This window comes from Pyrgilauda ruficollis, unplaced genomic scaffold (assembly GCF_017590135.1).
Source record: "Pyrgilauda ruficollis isolate IOZ18807 unplaced genomic scaffold, ASM1759013v1 scaffold56, whole genome shotgun sequence".
NCBI classification, from domain to species: Eukaryota; Metazoa; Chordata; class Aves; order Passeriformes; family Passeridae; genus Pyrgilauda; species Pyrgilauda ruficollis.
Window position 1 is genome coordinate 1,308,320 of NW_024527266.1, and position 17,796 is coordinate 1,326,115.

The 17,796-nt window shown below is 40.1% G+C and overlaps 1 protein-coding gene across 4 annotated transcripts in view; it reads right to left on the reverse strand.

Annotated features, from left to right (window-relative positions):
* Positions 1–17,796, reverse strand: part of LARGE1 (LARGE xylosyl- and glucuronyltransferase 1) — a 279,159-nt gene that overhangs the window by 141,339 nt on the left and 120,024 nt on the right. For all 4 annotated transcript variants that reach the window (XM_041481415.1, XM_041481417.1, XM_041481414.1 and 1 more), the window contains one exon: positions 4,978–5,279. In XM_041481415.1, coding sequence (XP_041337349.1) covers positions 4,978–5,279 — 302 coding nt within the window. The remainder of the gene's footprint in view (positions 1–4,977; positions 5,280–17,796) is intronic.

The following is a 17,796-nucleotide window of genomic DNA, read 5'->3' on the forward strand; positions in this document are numbered from 1 at the left end:
GCTTGTAACAGAAGCACATTTACACAAGAAGTGCCATGTGTTGGGCACATCTGAAGAGCCCACAGCCCCATCCATTAAGATCACCTGGTACGAGGCACAATTTGAATCATACAAGTGCCAAGTGGCTGTGTCACCATAGAACATCCACATGAACATCACAGCTGCCTCCAGCCCTGCTGTGCTTCACAAGCTCAGGCATATTTAAGATCTGATGTTTTAAGAGGACTTGAATTAATAAGACAACTGTCTGTCCAGAGAGGTGTGAGAAAGAAAAGATATTGCAGTACATTTTGGCAACAGCTCTGTGAGGTATTAGCACTTTAAATTTATGTTAAAGTCAATGGGAGCCGAGCATGCTCAACACTTGGCAAAAATCAATTGTGTTTCTTGTGATAAGAGGGGAGAACAGAGACTGGTTATTAATGATTTTTATTACAGCAGGGGTCTGTAAAACTGATTCCTGATCCTACACATACTGCCTCCTCTCTCATTGTCACCTGGTACCCCTCCCAGGCTTGTGGAAGACCTAAGATCCTTCCCCTCAGTGCCAATTAAAATCAAATTAACCAAGAACAGTTTCACCCTTGCTTTAAACATTTCACCTGAAGGCACTAGACCAGAAACAACATTTTAGGGGTTTCCACAGAATAGCACTGTCATATACTGTCAGTATTGTTTTATACCACCTACGCTTGCCAGAAAACCTCTCCTCAAAGCCACTCTCTCTACCTTACAACTGCCCTCCAAATCAGTTTATTCTGTCAAGTTTTTGCCCACATGTTCTCCTTTTACTAAATCAGTTTGTTTCAGAATTGAAAGCATGCATTCCTCGCTGTCTTCTAGTAGCTGCTGTTGCCTTGGATGCTGCTTCAGCCAGGACACAGCGAGAGCAGCATTTACTACCCTTCTGAATGCTCTCTTCCAGCTCAGAGACACAGGCATCCATGTACCTTCTGCTCAGCCTCTCTGTGGTGTTCGATATTACATATCGCTTCTATTCCTGCCTGCAATCAGTTAAACAAAAGAGCAATAATCCTGAAAGAGAACAGAAATCAAGACCTTTTCTTTCCAAGTTTTTTCTTGCAGCACGCTTCAAGGCTCAGTCTATTCCTCTCCTTTCCCTGATCAACTTTCCTCTCTCTCATTGTTTAACTGTTAAACATCAATGGAAAAACAGATAAGCCAAATGAAGTTATCAGCCTGAACTGTCTGCAGATGTTTGCATCCCAAGGGGAAAACATTATTTCCAGTTTTCTCCACTCCTGTTCCAAATGCATGTTTGGATTGAGAACAGCCGGCTGTACCCAGATTCTGGAAAGATATGGCTGGAATAAGCACTTGAAAGAACTTGCACCCTCCTGAGCATACTACTGTAAGCATCACCTCTCAGATTTTGAAAATTGACACCTCTCCCAAACTCCTTTTATCCATCTGCGGGTGGCTGGAAGATTGTATCCCCCATCCCAACAGAACTGGCCACCATGATCCACACAACCTCCAGACTCAATGACTGCAGCTAACACCAAGGACTAAAGCCACATGAGCAAAGAATGCTCTAACTTCCACTACAAGGGTCATCCTGCCTGTTTGGCTCAATGTCCCACCAGACTTCTCACACAAGGCTCTGCACTGGCCCCTTTACTGCTGGCATTCCATGATCGTTTTAGATAATACTAATCACACTCTAGCCTGGATATGCTGAAGTCGCTGCAGGACCAAACTGAGCATTCAAAGTGTCCATCCTCCTACAATGCTCTTTTCAAAGTGAGTGATGCATGTGTTCACCACTTGCTGCAGGAGTTTGGACTCAGGTCATTCACTGGAGATGCTTTTGGATAATGTAACTCACTGCACGCCTAACGATACACAGTCAATTAATTCTTCCTCTGTTTACACACAGAGATATGAAGAGGTAATCAAAACACTGTGGAAGTTCATCACAACATTCTCCCTAAAGGCTGAGGATCAGGGACACCAACTGAACTATTTTCAATTGTAAATAGTTTAGGAAGCACTCAGGTGTAGGTGCTTCAAGGCACTTAAGGAAGCTAAGCTTCTTTAAGAAAGGGAGTTAAAGTCATACCCAAGGTGCATGCTAACGTAGCCCAAACTCTTACCTCAGCCACTACACACCAGGAAAAACCTGTTTCTAAATGCAGTATTTCATGTTCTGGGATAATATTAATGTGAAGAAAATATCCAAAACCACACAAAGAACTGGGTCCCAGATCCATACTGATGAGGAGTATACAGTGCCTAGATGAGCACACATAGCAATTTTTCTTCCTTGGGTTACTTTTTGGAATGATGAAATAATGAGTTTTAAAAACCTGTATTAGTTATTATAGTTAAAAATAATCTTTGGTAAGACATTTCATACCTCAGTAATTTTCCAGTAGGCTTTCCATTGTAGATATTTAATCCTTCATAAATAATTATTGAATGTGATTAAGAGTACAAAATACTTATGTTTGTTTCAAGGTTTGTTTTTTTTTTTTTTTTTCCCAGTGGCAGACAACATCTGCTTTACATGTGTTACACTGCTGATGTTGGTGAGGATCTATTCTTGATGGCCATGGAGCACTACACACTTAACCCTACTGAACAACACTGTTGAGAACAGGAACAATACAAATACGCCTCTAAAAATGCTTCAAATGTTAAGTATCTTGCTAAGCCACTAAATGCTATACTGCTAATTATCAATTTCCTAATACATAATCTCTTTCAAAAATATTTATAAATACATACTTAATTCAAGTAAATGCTCAGTTTAGGGAGGCACAAGCTGGAAGGATAGTGGGATAACACTGTAAGAAAAATGCATACAATTTTGTTAACTGGCATTATGCTCTCCTTCTGAAGCCTGTTGTTAGTGCTGACATCTGTGTAAGGACTATGCTTACTTATATTTCCAAGGCTGGTGTTCAAGTGGTCTACTACTGGGAAGGCATGATAGGCATCTGCTCACTCAAGGGAGAAGCCCCTTGTCTGGGTGTCTGATTTTTTTTCTTGCAGTATAATGCTGGTCCATTTTAAAGTATCAGAAGAGCTCTCCTGTGATGCAAGAGTAGGAAGCTGTGGCTGGAATGCAACAAACCCACAGCTATTTGATATAGATCACAATTAATATCACATAGATGATGCTTTATCAGAGATTTAATGTTCATTCATTTTAACTGCATTTTCAAATGTTTTAATCATCATTAAAGACCATCCCAAATTAGACTGTGAAATGTTATCACCAGTAAATCTTTAAGAACAGACTCAATGTAATGAACAACCCATTCCCGGCACTCTTAGTCTCCACCAGAGCAAGAGTCTTCTTAAGAGCCCTTGTTTCTCACTATCCAATTTGTCAACTCTTGCTGTGATATATTCCAGGGTCAGAAGCAAAAAAAACTTCGTTTACACATCTGAAACAGAAAAGAACCAGAGAATGAAAGGCACCAAGATGCCCCCCACATAAACACAGGATGAGAATCTACACTAACAGGATAAATGATGAGACCCTTGGCAAATCTGGTAATAGGGAAGTTTCATTTTAACTTCCATTGCTGTAGCTGAGTTACTGAGTGAATTACTTAAGAGAAGAGTAAGTTATTCTGAGATCAAAATAGCGTGCAGTGAAATAGGGGGATGGCAAATAATCTGAGATTTCATATTTTATACAAGCATTGCCTCCAGCAGTGCGAAACCCCACTGAGCAAGCAAACTCATTGGCGAAACACATTATAAACTGTAAGGCTACTTAAACTATCCCTACTCTAAGCTATTTTTGTGTCCTAGATTGGTAGGTACATTGAAAAACCAAGAACTGACATTCAGCTCATCACTCCTTAATATAAAAATAAAGGAAATGTAAGGTTTGCTGATGGATGGCCTAAACAAAAGAAATGCCAAAAATCTCACACTGAGGAAAATCAGGCCCTCATTATCTGGAGGAGGGAAAATGAAAAACAAAAACTTCCTTTTCCCTTTCCTTACAATAACGTTGCTTCCTTTTTTCTACATTGCTGGACAAAGATATCCAACTGGAAAGCAGCAGTTCATTTTCAAACTGTATTTGATATTTTCTCATTGAATAGAATTTATATGAAGAGATAGTTAGGATTTCTTTTTCCTCTCACACTAATTTTCTTTCAACTTTTATCTTCCAAGTGGCAGCAAGCAAGATAAAAGGTGATATGGTATTACTCTCTTTGTAGAAATAAATGGAGAAAGTTATTTTTTGATAACTTTATCAGCTGGGATTGGCACAAGGCCTTTAAGCGAGACTGTTTTGGATCTATCCATATTTGGACCTGCCATCATTCACACATCTCACAACTAAGTATGTGGATAACATCCACAGAAGTACTGACATAAAATGGGGAAAACCAAACCAACCACACCAAAACTGTCTCAGAAGCAGATCGCCTGTTCCCTGCAGCCAAGCACACCGCTAGTGCACGGCTCACACAAAGCACCTGCTCCCACAGCAACATCCAGATACACTCCTCAAAGTGAGTCAAAAGCACAGGCTGGCTCCATGAGCCAGGATTTAATTAATCATGAACCCTGAACTGTTTCAATATAGGCACAGAAACAAAGAAATAAGGCTTTTCTAAGCACTCTGGAGTCATTATTATTTAAAATACACGAGGTCAGTTCACCACAGGTCTTTATCTGCAGAGCTGTAGTGAAGTCAGCTAGAAGCAAGGCTTTGATTTTTAGATCAGGTTTGGGGACACATGCACGAAAAAGACAAAAAGCTGTGAAGAAATAATAACTCAGAAGATATTCCGATGACAAATGTGTTAAAGGTTTTTTTAAAAAGAAAAATGAAATATTATCTGAGGAGCTGCACGCAGCAGACCTTTAAGAGGCTGGTTTTGGAGGAAAAGGTTTCAGAGGAAAGAAATGGGGATCTGCAATGTCCTTAAAGGACCACATCAACCAAGCTTTGTTTCTGGCACGTTCCTTTGATGTATTTACCTCACACTTCTCCACCACGGGCTGCTGGCCGCACTCGGAGCTGTTGCCCGCCACGATGCCGGCCCGCAGGCTCTCGCTGTCGCCCGTGCCCTCTTCCATGGAGTACGTTTTGGAGCGGTTGCCGCGGTGGTGCGCGGGGCCGCGGCTCTGCGCCAGGCTGAGCTGCTTGCGCAGCACGCGGTTCTCCTCCTCCACCTCCCGCACGCGCACCTCCAGGCTCTCGCGCTCCCGCTGGCTCGACGCCGTGTACCGAGGGCTGTGGGGCTGCGACTCCAGCGGGGACAGCGACACCGGCTTCCCATCTGCACCACAAGGAAACAGAGCACTTCTGTCAGAACACACCAGCTGCATCTTCCTTTAATGTTGGTGTTGTGAGGCAGAGATGCGCTTCAAATACAGACATGTTTTATGCAGACTTGGCACTCCCAAGCCATGCTTAAGTGCATGGTAAACTCGGACAAACGCTGAATTCTACGAGCTACAGGTCCTACTAATTTTCAAAGCACACCAAAAGATAAGCATGTGTTTCTTTGTTCTCATAGGGCTGCCTGCCAGTTTCTAGTCTGGGAAGAAAAGACAAGTCAAGAACATTAGGATTTAATTCAAAGACAATATACAGTTAAATATATTTTAGAAATGTATGCAAGATGAAATAATTTTCCTATTCTCACTTCCTCCACAGTCAAATGACAGCATTTTGGCAACCATTTGGTACCAAACAGTAGCCCCAGCTGATTCACATGTGTGGAACAGATGGGTTTTATTCAGCAACATAGTATTATATGCTTGCTGAAAAATAAGAGGTTCAGGACAGAAATGTTCCATATGCATGTGGACCAAACTCTGGAAAGTAATTTGGCTTAAAAAGACTCAGTAGAATTTTGAAAAAAAGTAAAAAGGTTCAATTCAACACCTTCAACTAAAGGGTCTCAAAATTGTTCAATGAAAATCAAACTGAAGCAAAGCGAAAGACAGTGAGAGTTATCCACAGTGTCATAATTAGCAAGAAATTCCTTTGCAGTGATGATATGTGAGTATCTTATATAAAGCATTTCTCTGATGTGACTTTCTACTTGCATGTATTAAATCACAGAATTATAGAACTGTAAGGTTGAAAAAAAACCACTGAAGTCATTGAGTTCAACTGTTAATTCAGCATCAACATGTTCACCATTAAACCACATCCATGTTCATATCCATGTTTTTTGAACACTTCCAGGGATTGTAATTTTTCCATTTGCCTGAACAGTCTATTCCAATGCCTGATCATCTTCACCATTAGGTCATTTTTTCGTAATATTGAACAAAATCTTGGCACAACTTGAAGTCATTTCATCTCATCCTGTCACTTGTTTATAAGAAGAGGACAACCCTCACCTGGCTACACTCTCCTTTAAGGCAGTTTTAGAGAGTGACAAGGTCTCCCCTGATCTCCATTTCTCCGGGGTAAACCCCTCCAGCTCCCTCAGTTTCTCCTCCTGGGACTTGTGCTCCAGACCCTTCCTCAGCTACACAGCCCTTCTCTGGATATGCTCCAGCACCTCAATATCCAGAACTGAATGCAGGATTCAAGGTGCGACCTCATCAGTGCCGACTACAGGGACATATTTGATATTTAATGATTTTTCCAGCACAGAGAGTCCCATTGGTTTTATCAAACATGTAACAGCCTGACTGGTTGATAAAATGGAAACCATGCAGTTATTGTTTAGACGTTCTTCCTAACAAGTACATTTTTCACCTACCAACTCAAAACTATCTCCCTGCTGTAAAGACCTATTCATTGTGTGTTCTTTTTCATTGTTTCACATTTACATGAATGATGAGCAGTCCTCTAAACCAACTTTATGAAAAAAACTGGTATGGAAATCAAATCCTCAATTCAAATTTACATTGTTGAGTTATACAGGTACACACACTTCCTGTTATGTATATAAATCATAATCTTGATTTTTATCATCATTTGGATAGCATATCCTGCATTTCTTGCAGGCTATCTTCTACAAAAAAATTGTAATTTATTAATTTACCATTAGCAAAGGATATGGATAAATCTGAGACTGAAAAATGTTTCAAGACAAATTCTGGAGTTTGGCCACTGACATCTTGAAACTTGAATGCTCCAGCAAACAGTTATTAAAAATTTAATGAGATACTTGATAAGCCTGAAAATAATGGGTGCAGCAACAGAGAAATGTCAGCATAAAGGACAGAGCCACGCTACAATTAGACATGCAATAGAACACTGAGTTATCTTTCTCCACCAAGCTTGGAGGGTCTGGAACTGAAGTTGTGTTATTCCTCAGCTGCTGATACTCAAGCTAAGAAAACTAAGATTCATTTGGCCGTGATTCTATTGAATCTCATTACTGGGCAAATAAAAAGAAAACCAGCACTTTAGCTCACCCACAGACAACCAACCTGTTGGTTGATACAGATACACAATTACACTGCAAATCCAGCCAACAACTTCACTGGCTGTCTTAACTCCTCACTTGGTGAATATCCAGCTGACACAGATGTTAACTCATCGCTTCCTGTCTTTGTCACTGAATTCTGCTAGCTTCAAATAATTACCAGAAAATGTAGAAAGATAGGGAAGTGAATCTCAGAACAACATTCATAAAAATTTCAAAATATAGAAAAAAAAATAAACATGTCTTTACCTATTCTATGGACATAAATCAATAGATCATAAATGCTGCTTTTCCAAAATTAAAACTTTAAAAGCTTTTCTTATCTTTTAGAAAAGGATACCATTTATGAACATCTGAACAATTGTAGATATACTCATCAGAAAACTTCAACTTTTGTTCTACAAAGTTCTACTTTTCTTTGACTTTGTTTCTACACAGTATTTAGAAGAAACAACATAGTCTGAGAAAGGGACTGAAAAAAAATATCACCTCACTGCCTCAGATTGAAGTTGCAGCAGCTAATGAGACCAGCCCAGTGTTTATGCAACCTCAGCTTTAAATACAAGTAACTCCACTACTGTTCTCTCAGTAGCAAGTATTTCTGCTGGTATGTAAAAGGAGCAAGGAAATCCTCTCAGGAATTAAACAACTAGCTAGGCTCTTCATCTGAAATGTACAACTAGTTGAATTGCACTGATTCACTATGTTTTATTATAAGTTGCTAAGTCCAAGGTATTTTCTGGAATGATCTCTTCAGAGTTCATAGAGCTGGACGAGTCATGTTTTGTCACTAATGCTGCTCACTATTCTCAGGTGTATCATGTACTTGGTATATTTTCACATCCCAGCTCTCTGCTGCAAATGATAATGTGACAATTCCAGGACCAATATGAAATAAAATTATAAAACCAAAAGTGAACAGAGTTTGATCTTAATACTCAGAAATAAAGTAATATTTTTAATAAATTCAGAGATTGCAGAACTCATATTGTTTGCATATCTGAGGCTGGCAAGTCTGGTGGCAAGACTATTCGATTTAGTTCTGTGTGTTTCATCTCACCTCTGAAGGAGTAAGTGGATTAATGTTTGATTGTGTGTGTTGCTTGGTAGAAGAATTAAACTGATTGCACTGCACTTGAATTTTATAGTTTATAGTAACTGGCAGAATGCTCTGAGCTGGTGTCTAGGCACTTTTTATCTAATCTAAATCAAAATAAAATAACACATAATGAGGTCTGTGTGACTTTGGGACTGAAGATGTCCCAGAGAGCACTACAAGGAACATTACTGTGCTCTGAAGCAAGTAGTGCACTTTTGAATGGTGTAATAAATAATAATAAAGCTATTATTTTTTATTCTTCATTTGGGGTTATTGCTCTATTTTTAAACTTTGGCAGTTTCAGATTTAATTTTTATTTTCTTTGTCAAGCCTTTTACTTCAGACTTGAGCTAATGCAACTGTACTTACAAAGACCTGAAAAATTCCACTGTCCACAAAACAAAACCCAAACACAAAGCTGAATAATTATTTCAGGGTTGACAGCAGTCAATGACTTATCATCACACTAGGTCCAACAATTCAGAAAACTTGACAATATGTAAGTTATGAATTCTATGGATTATTGAACGTTTCTGCATATACAAAATCACTTGAATTTAAGGATTTCATTAATACTTAAGCAGAATGCTTAGGACACTGGACAAAATAAAGCAATCAGAAAGCAACACAGCATAATTCATTTGAAAGGAGAAGGACTGAACCAGTGGCATTTTCCTTCTTACACACAGAACTTAAAGGCATTAAAGCCAAGTTCCTTGTTTTGTAGTTACCAGACTTGGGAGAGGTGATAGTCCTGAAAAGGACCCAGGGGCATTGGGAAGTTGCCGAAGAAAGAGCCACAGAGAAAAAAGAACATTTATCCAAGGGTTAACTGGGTAAGGGATAAAGAAGCAGAGTGCAGGAAAAGTAAAATTTTCTCAGATTCAGAGAAGAAAAGTGCAGAAGCAGGCATCCTAAGTTTTCCAGACAACCCTGATCTGAACTAAAACGCTTACAATTGTGTTAGGAACTGAGGCCCATAAAATTATGGAGCATGTTTTGGGAGGGTTTTAAAAAACTTTTTACATTTTGTTTACTGGAAAACACAAACTGCTTGTGTTTTGGCATCTTGACAAGGTCTAAGGTTTCTATATGTTTCAGCCATTACTCATGCCCCGCCTAATAGCATACAATGCATTTAAAATGAACTAACTAATGGCAGTGAACTCTAGGCTGCTTCTTAGGTAAGAGGAAGTTATGCTGCCCAGAGACAGTGTTTCAGTCTGACTACAGATACAAGATATGCCTACATTTCACATTTGTCAACATTTGAAAATTCACATTATCTCTGCCCACTCTGAAGACTAGGAGCATAAGAATTTTAACCAAAAACCAGTATTTTGCAGAAAGAAATGATATATAGCAGGCACTATGCTCATTACTGATATTACCCTGATAAGGCCTCAAAATCATTTCAAGTTCATTGCACAATTATTTTTTCCCACATCAAGACCATTGTGGAGAACTCCATGGACCCTAAGAGAAAAGAAAAGACTGCAGCCAGGACTACAGAGACACAAAAGCCTAGTGTAAGCAGACAAACTATCCCTTCTATTCTGGAGTTCTAGCTCAGCTTTTACCACCCGACACCTTAGTACTCCATGCACTTCTGCTCAGCTGGCTGCTCTAGTAGGTCCTGGCTATCCAGGCAACTATGAATGAAGTTCTTTCTGCTGACATTTTGGTACTTCAGATGCGTGCCTCCATGAGTAGGTGCTAAGGCATCCCAAAGTGCCTAGTCTCACACCTACCAATTTTTTTCTCCAACAACTTCTTGTGAAACACTGCAGTGTGATTTCAGCTGGAAGTAGAAAACCTTGCCTGAACAACCATTTTAACAGTGAAACATAGTCCAAGCAATTTAGTTAAGGCCTGTGAGTACACAACTTCATCCTAACATGATATGAGACAATTAAAAGTTCATGCTTTTCACGTGTCAGAGGCAGAAACTTGTAACACTGAAAAGTTGTCACAGTAAGTGCACTGAAGGCTGATGTTCACTTGACAGAGACAGCACAAGAAGTAACAACCAAGCCTTTTCATACAGTCCAAACAAGTTTCCTCAGCTTCAACAGAACTTCTCCCCATCACTATTAAGTCCTTCTCAGGATTTGGCATGGACAACACACGTGTTAAGTTACATGTTATTTAGTTAGGAGAGGCTGTTTGCACTGGAGATGCCAATCAACCACCAGGCGTGGACTAAGTCAATACTAATTGCACTTAAGAACTCCAGCACATTCTTAAAGTACTAAATTTGTGTTCAATTCCACTGCTGTTACGGGTACTTAAGAACACATTAACATGGTTTATTGAACCCAATCCTGAACTATTCAATTCCACTGAAGGTCAGCCTTACTTAAAGAATCACATTATTGCCTGCTGTTCATACACAGGGAAATTACTTTCTTGGTGTCCTTTCCTTGAACAAAATAGCCCTCTACAAGCAGTGGATTCAGAAATTAAACATATCATCCACAAAAAAACCTTCACCCACAGAACACCAGACTTGCCAAGTGCATTGACTTTGCTTGGCCAGTTTTGGCAGCAGAGGGGCTCCAGGGGTGGCTTCTGTGTGAAGCTCCTGGAAGCGTTCCCCATGTCCTAGAGCGCCAAAGCCAAATGGCTCCAACATGGACCTGCTGCTGGCCAAGGCTGAGCCCATCACAATGGTTGCCTATGGGGTGACCACAAAGAAGGGTAAGAAGTTACTACAGAGAAGCAATTGTGGCCAGAGAGGAGAGGAGTGAGAATAAGGATAGGAAGAACTTTGCAGGTACCAAGGTCAGTGCAGAAGGGAGGTGCTCTAGGTACCAGAGCTAAGATTTCCCTGCAGCTGTGGGAGGACCGTGGTGAGGCAGATGTGCCACTGCAGTCCATGGAGGTCCATGTGGAGGAGCGTATGCCAGAGCAAGTGGGTGCCCAAGGGAGGCTGTAACTCTGTGGGGAAGCCCACCCTGGAGCACGCTTGCTGGTGGGATTTGTGACCTGTGCCGGGTTGTCACCCTGGAGCAGTGTGTTCCTGAAGGACTGAACCCCATGGGAGGGACACAAGCTGCAGCAATTTATGAACAACTGCAGCCAACAGGAAGGGCTCTCTTGGAAGAACTTTGTGGAGGCCTATCTTCCATGGGAGGGACTCCACACTGAAGTAAGGGAAGAGTGTGAGGAGCAAGGAGACCACATGTGATGAACTGACCATAACCCACATTCCCTGTTTTCCTGCACCATTACAAGGAAAAAGGGAGAGAAAATCAGGAGTAAATTTAATTTGGGAAGAAGGTAGAAAATAAAGTGGGTTTTTTAGAGTGAGTTTTATTTCTCATTACCCTACTCTCATTTGATTGGTAATAAATAAAATTAATTTTCCTGAGTTGAGTCTGTTTTGCCTGTGACAGTAATTGGTGACTAACCTCTTTCTGTTCTTGTCTTGACCCATGAGCTCTTCATTATATTTTCTCTCCCTGTGAAGCTGAAGAGGGAAAATGATAGAGCAGCTTTGGTGGGTACTTGGTGTCCAGTCAGGGTCAAGCATCCACTGAAGTCAAACACTTAAAAGTTTGGAAATGTGAGAATGATGGTCTCCTGTTCAATCTTTGCTGTCATTCCCTTGGGTCTGCTGACAGGATCACTAACTGCACAATCACCACTTTATTTCCAAAGAATATCAGCATCACTGTGTGCATAGGATGGATGGTGATCACAGCTATTCAGCAGGTTGGTTCAGCTCATCATTCTGTTTGTGACCACACATACATATCCTGTTATGAAAAAAATACTTATTTATTCCCTCACTGGCTTATGATGTTCATTACTATCCATCTTAACACAGCATAGGGATCAGTGACGTCTTTTTAAATTTTTTTTAAAGGAAAGGTGGTGCTATCAGTCCCTCTTTTATAGTCAAGCAAGAAGTTGTGGAGTCCCTAGCACTCAAAGAAAATACCATTTTCTGATGCACAGCTGAGATAGGTCTGATACAGTTTTTCAACAAATAATCACCTTTTCTGCACTCCAATTTTTCAGAGGACAGCTACATATGCAACAGGTATAAGCTTAACATTTCTGTAATGCGCGAGTCTGCAAGTTGGAAATCCAGGAAATGTGGATTAGCAGCCACTTGCAATATCATTGTTATATGAACAACATATAATGAACTTGGTGGTAGAGACAGAAACAATTCCTCAGGGCAAATTTGACTTCATAAATTACAAAGTTGTCTCCTGCATTGTTCATGACATGACTTCCAGTCTCTTAACTAAATGGAGTGGTTCAAGAACCACTTTCTTGGCATTGCTGCATTTCCTCTGCATGCAAAATGGGGAAGGGGTTGCATTTCAGAAACGGTTTGCGGTTGTACCATCAATGATGGCATCGTGCTGCAGAACATAAAACACAGTTTATGTGCTGGATGAGCAAATGCAATCCCGATAGGGATTCTCTAATAGGGATGGTAAAGAGTAAAAGATATCAAGTAAAGAAAAGCATGAAGCAACTGAATGCAGGAAGAAATAGGGAAAGAAAATCTAGACATAAACATCCTTCTTGGAAACATGTAACTTTTTAAAAATAGTTTGTTTTTTCAAAAGAAATACAGGCTCATTAGCTAGTTATGAATGTTGGGTTATTAGCATATTCAAAACAAGGGCCCATAAGTCTTAAAATATTTGCTCATTTCCTTGTCTAGAATAAATAACTTTTTTTTTTTTGTTCATTCTTCTCATTCTTTCTTTCCCTGTTTTGCATTGCCTTGGCAATATATATGCCTCTTCAAGAAGAGGACTAAAAATACCATTTCCCTCCTTTCCACTGGCAGCAGAGATGTAAGAAAATAATATATTATCAGAGTGAGCACTGAGGGAAAATAAGATTTTATCAGGGACTTGGCTTGACAAAGATAACATGTTATCAAGAGGGGAACTTGGCAAAGATAACACATTATCAATATCAGGAGTAAAGCCTGGGGAAAATAATGTCTTAATACCTATTAGATTCTAAATAAGCCATCTGTGCTCTTGACAAATTGTTATTTTCTCCAAGTCCCATTCTGTAAAGAAGTTGATTTTTTTGGCAAACCACTTCTTTAGCAGTTGGGAAGCGGGGGAGAAAGAGCAGAAAAGGAAGCTCCATCTCCCCAAAGGTAGAGGGGTATTCTCTTTCTGCTCAAAAGCTTTGCAGGCAGGTCAAGACTGCCAATGTGGCAGCCAGAAAGACTCACACGTGTGGACCCTGAAGGCATATTGCAGGGAAATCCCCTAGAACAAGACTCAGCAAGCACACTGCAGAGCACCCTGTGACAGGAAGAGAGGGTCAATGCCCCTTCTGTCCTCTGACCACTCCACCAGGCCCTGAGGTGTTGCCTGTAAGGTTTTTGGCAAACACACTTCTCTACAAAAGCAACAACTAAACTATCCCTTAGCAGCGACTTTTTGCCATAAACAACCTCATCACAATTAGCAGTATACACGTGGGGTACAAATAAATGAGCTCTTTTAGGTCACTTACGGACATAAATCCTCATTCAGTTAGAGGTTACCATTCCCACAGCTTAAGCTGACCCACAGGGTCACACAGAGCTTCTCACCTCCTGCAGTGCAACACATCCAACTCAGCTTAAGCTGGTCTGAGCCAGACCAATTGCCTCTGCCCTGAAGCATTCCCCTCTACCACCTCCAGGACAACCACTGCCTGGTTGTTTCCCTGAAGCTGAAACCTTCTGCAACTCAATTATAAACCTTTAGAGTTTCAATCTGGATGAATTTAAATAAATTGTGGCACCTCCTGGAAAATGAGAAATCCAATTCATAGGAGGATGGACTACTAAACGCCTTAAATGGCACAATGTGGGTGAATGCCACTGGTTATTCATAGGAATGGGCAAGCAGGGAATAATTAGAAGGGAAGCTGTGGAGGGCCTGGAGGAGTGTGATGTGAATAATAAAGCACACTTAGGAAAAGGCATATGAATGATATCTGCAGGGTAAGTATTTGTAGCCAGCTGAATTTCCCTGGTGTACAGCAGGAGTGGGAGGGAAAACAATGGGATTTGTTAATCTGAAAATTTCCTATGGAGAAGCAGAATCTCTTTTTTCATTAACCATTTGGATATCTTACACCCAGGTATTCTCTGTTCAGGTGTGAGCTTTGTGTTAAGGTGACTACTGGCCCCGAAGTAGCAGAATGTATAATCATCAGCAGGCAGCCATTACAGCTCTCTGAGGTAAAGCATGTGTCCAAATGTGTCACTGCAGCTGTACACAGTACTGTGACTATCATTCATGGCATGGGATGTAAAAGACTGGAGCTATTCTATGTTGGCTCCTGCTCAGTAATAAACTGTGGGAGAGACAGGAAAGGGAAAAGCCTAAAATACATCATTTTACAGTGTTTTTTAAGAGGACAGAAAGTACAAGAAATAAGTACATATAAGCTTAAAAAATATATATATATATGTTTCTACAATTGCCACAGTAACCACAAGCTAGAGACAAGCATGCTCAATGCAAGCCTAGTAGTAGCTAATTCCAATTCTGCTGCTGGTGATTAGCATCAGCTGCTCATCAATAGAGGCTCCAGCTGATAATTATTAAGTTAAACTTCTGAGCAGTATTTGCATATGTAAAGCACACTTTCCCTGCTGAAGCAACAATGGATGCTATAATGCATTTCCTGATTGTACAGCTCTTGGATTTGGGGAACCTGGGCAAGAGAGTCTGCTTTGCATATCCTTCCTCACCCTCATCAGGCCAACCATTCAGAAGAAATGCACTTGCACACTGGCATCTACAAGCTGCAGTGGAAAACATTCCTAACCCTGCACAAGAGGGAAAAATTAGGGAAAAATTCATTTCAACCAGAACAAGAATAATACAAAAGACAGTTTTGCACATTCCTCTAAACATTTACCTTAACTTCCTTACAACCTAAAAAACATGCAACAACTGGTCTGTGACAAGGTAGCCTGGTCACCTTAAAAGACACGCAGTAACTCTAGATTTGATCCATTAGCTCCCAGTGACCTCCAGATGCGGTGGAAAATTCAGCACCATTATGTGAGTCTCTGTTAAGCTTTTTCTCATACTACTTCCTGCAGGTCAGAATTTCCTTTCCTGAATGTGATACTTGGTCACCAGTAATAGCCATGCTCCCCTGATTAACTGCAGTGTCAAGAACACAGATAAACTCACACCATGCCTAGATTATATTTATCTCTTCAGTTCTCCACGTTTTCATAATTCCATGACTGACAACACATGCCCAGATCTCCTTAATACCCAAGGAGTTCAGAGGCACAGCCCCTTTAGGGATAAGGAAACATGGAAAGGAATTGGGAAGACTTTTGTGGAATCTATAACAAAACTACCTGTGCCTCCATGTAGCTACCCTATCACTTTGGTTTGAGTCTATTCTAGGCTTACTATTAACAGACCTAAATGATTTTTTTATCAGACGATAATGAATAGTATAGCAAAATATCTATTTATTGGATGATAAAAAATAGAAAGTAAAAGTAAACCAAAAGTTTGGGTTTAGGTAAATATGGGAGATGGGTTGAAAAAGGGAAGTCTAAGGCAATGCAGGTGGTCAGCCTGTAGGAAAGCCACTCTCATTTAAGTAATGGTTTAAAACTTAGTAAATAATAAAATTTCTGTGACTTGCTGGAAGTCACCTGATAGCAGTGTTACACACTATCTCAAAAACAGACTTTCAGCACATAAACAGAAATGCTGCAGTATTAGTTCAGGCTGGTTGGTGATGCTGAAACCTGCTCAAAAGCTTGTTATGTCCCTAATCTCCCTTGGCACGGAGATGCCATCAGAGAACCATGTGCTGGTATTCTGATTGAGGCTGCTGAAAAAGGAGACTGTCTGAACACTGACTGAGCATCAAGGATTGTTCAAGGATAAATAAATAAGTAAAAAAATCCAAATTCTGCACCACAGCATTTCTTCCATAGAGTGTCCCCCCGCTGTCGGTCACTTCGGGGCTGCACCCCCATTGTTTGCTGACCCAGGGCTGGCCGGGGTTCACTGGGAGGCACCCAGAGAGACGGAGACACATAGCAGTACCAATACCTCTAAAAACCTTCAAATATTACAGAGCACAAGCCAACAACAACAGATTTGAGCACACATACATAAAGTCAAGTAGCAAAGAAGAAATTTTCAGATCAGTGATTACTCTTCTTTATAAATGTATCTAAAGATTAGACATGCAAATATTAGTGTTATTCCTCTGATGATGTAACACTGCAAAAGTTATTAATATCTTTCAGTACTGAGTCTTCTTTTCTCCCCACACATTCTCAGCAATTCATTTGTTGTGACTGTCATTTTAGCCACTTCTGTCCCAAAGAAAAGTGAAGGGAAAATGCAAATAACTGCATATTCAGGACACATGAAGGCTGATCAGTGTTATGACATTTATCTTCACTTATGACAAGAGAGAAAATAACTCAAGAGTTAGTTTCCTGTCCTCCTCATGAAGAAAAATGTCATACCAGATCATTATGTACTATATACAGCAAAATTGCGAACACACTTTGCAGAGGAAAGAAACATGTCAGCAGTGATACAGATGGTAGGTTATGTGTCATGGCTATGACATCAGAAATTAAACACACATCATTTTAAAATAGTAGATGTAAAAATCAGCCATGGCAGAAGAAATAGCCCTACAACAACAGTACATAAATTACATTACTTGCAAAAGTTCAAGTTGTAATAAATAGCAATGAGTTGTTCATGGAAGCCAACAGTGGTTTCAGAATTAGCTTCATTGTGGCCAAATATCTACCCCAGGGCTACAATAAATTTCTGGTGATCAGACTCTATTGACATGTAATATGGAACCTCTTTTTTACACTAACTTACTCAACATTTACCTTTTAAAAAGTATTTAGCTTTAACATATTGGAAATGCTCCTTCTACAAAGATACAGTAAGTTTCTAAGAAATTATTTTTTATCAGATGTATATGATTGCTGTATCAGGTAGACAGAGATTTAATTTCTATCAGTGACCTAAGTTTCCCATAATACATGAGGAAAATACTCTTTTTATTATATCGTTATTTTGTTACAAAAGTTAAGACAGCGTATCAGAAACATAATCCTGTTTCAAATAAGCAAAAGGCAAAACTTGGTGTCTGATGAAAACAAGCATAGGTCTAACACTGCATGATATGTGCATGCATACAGCACGGTGATGTTACTCATTTTTATCTTGCACCACAAATACACCCAGTGCTGTACTGTTTTAGGTTGGAATGTGGGCTATGTCCCCTGTGCCCCATCACAAACCT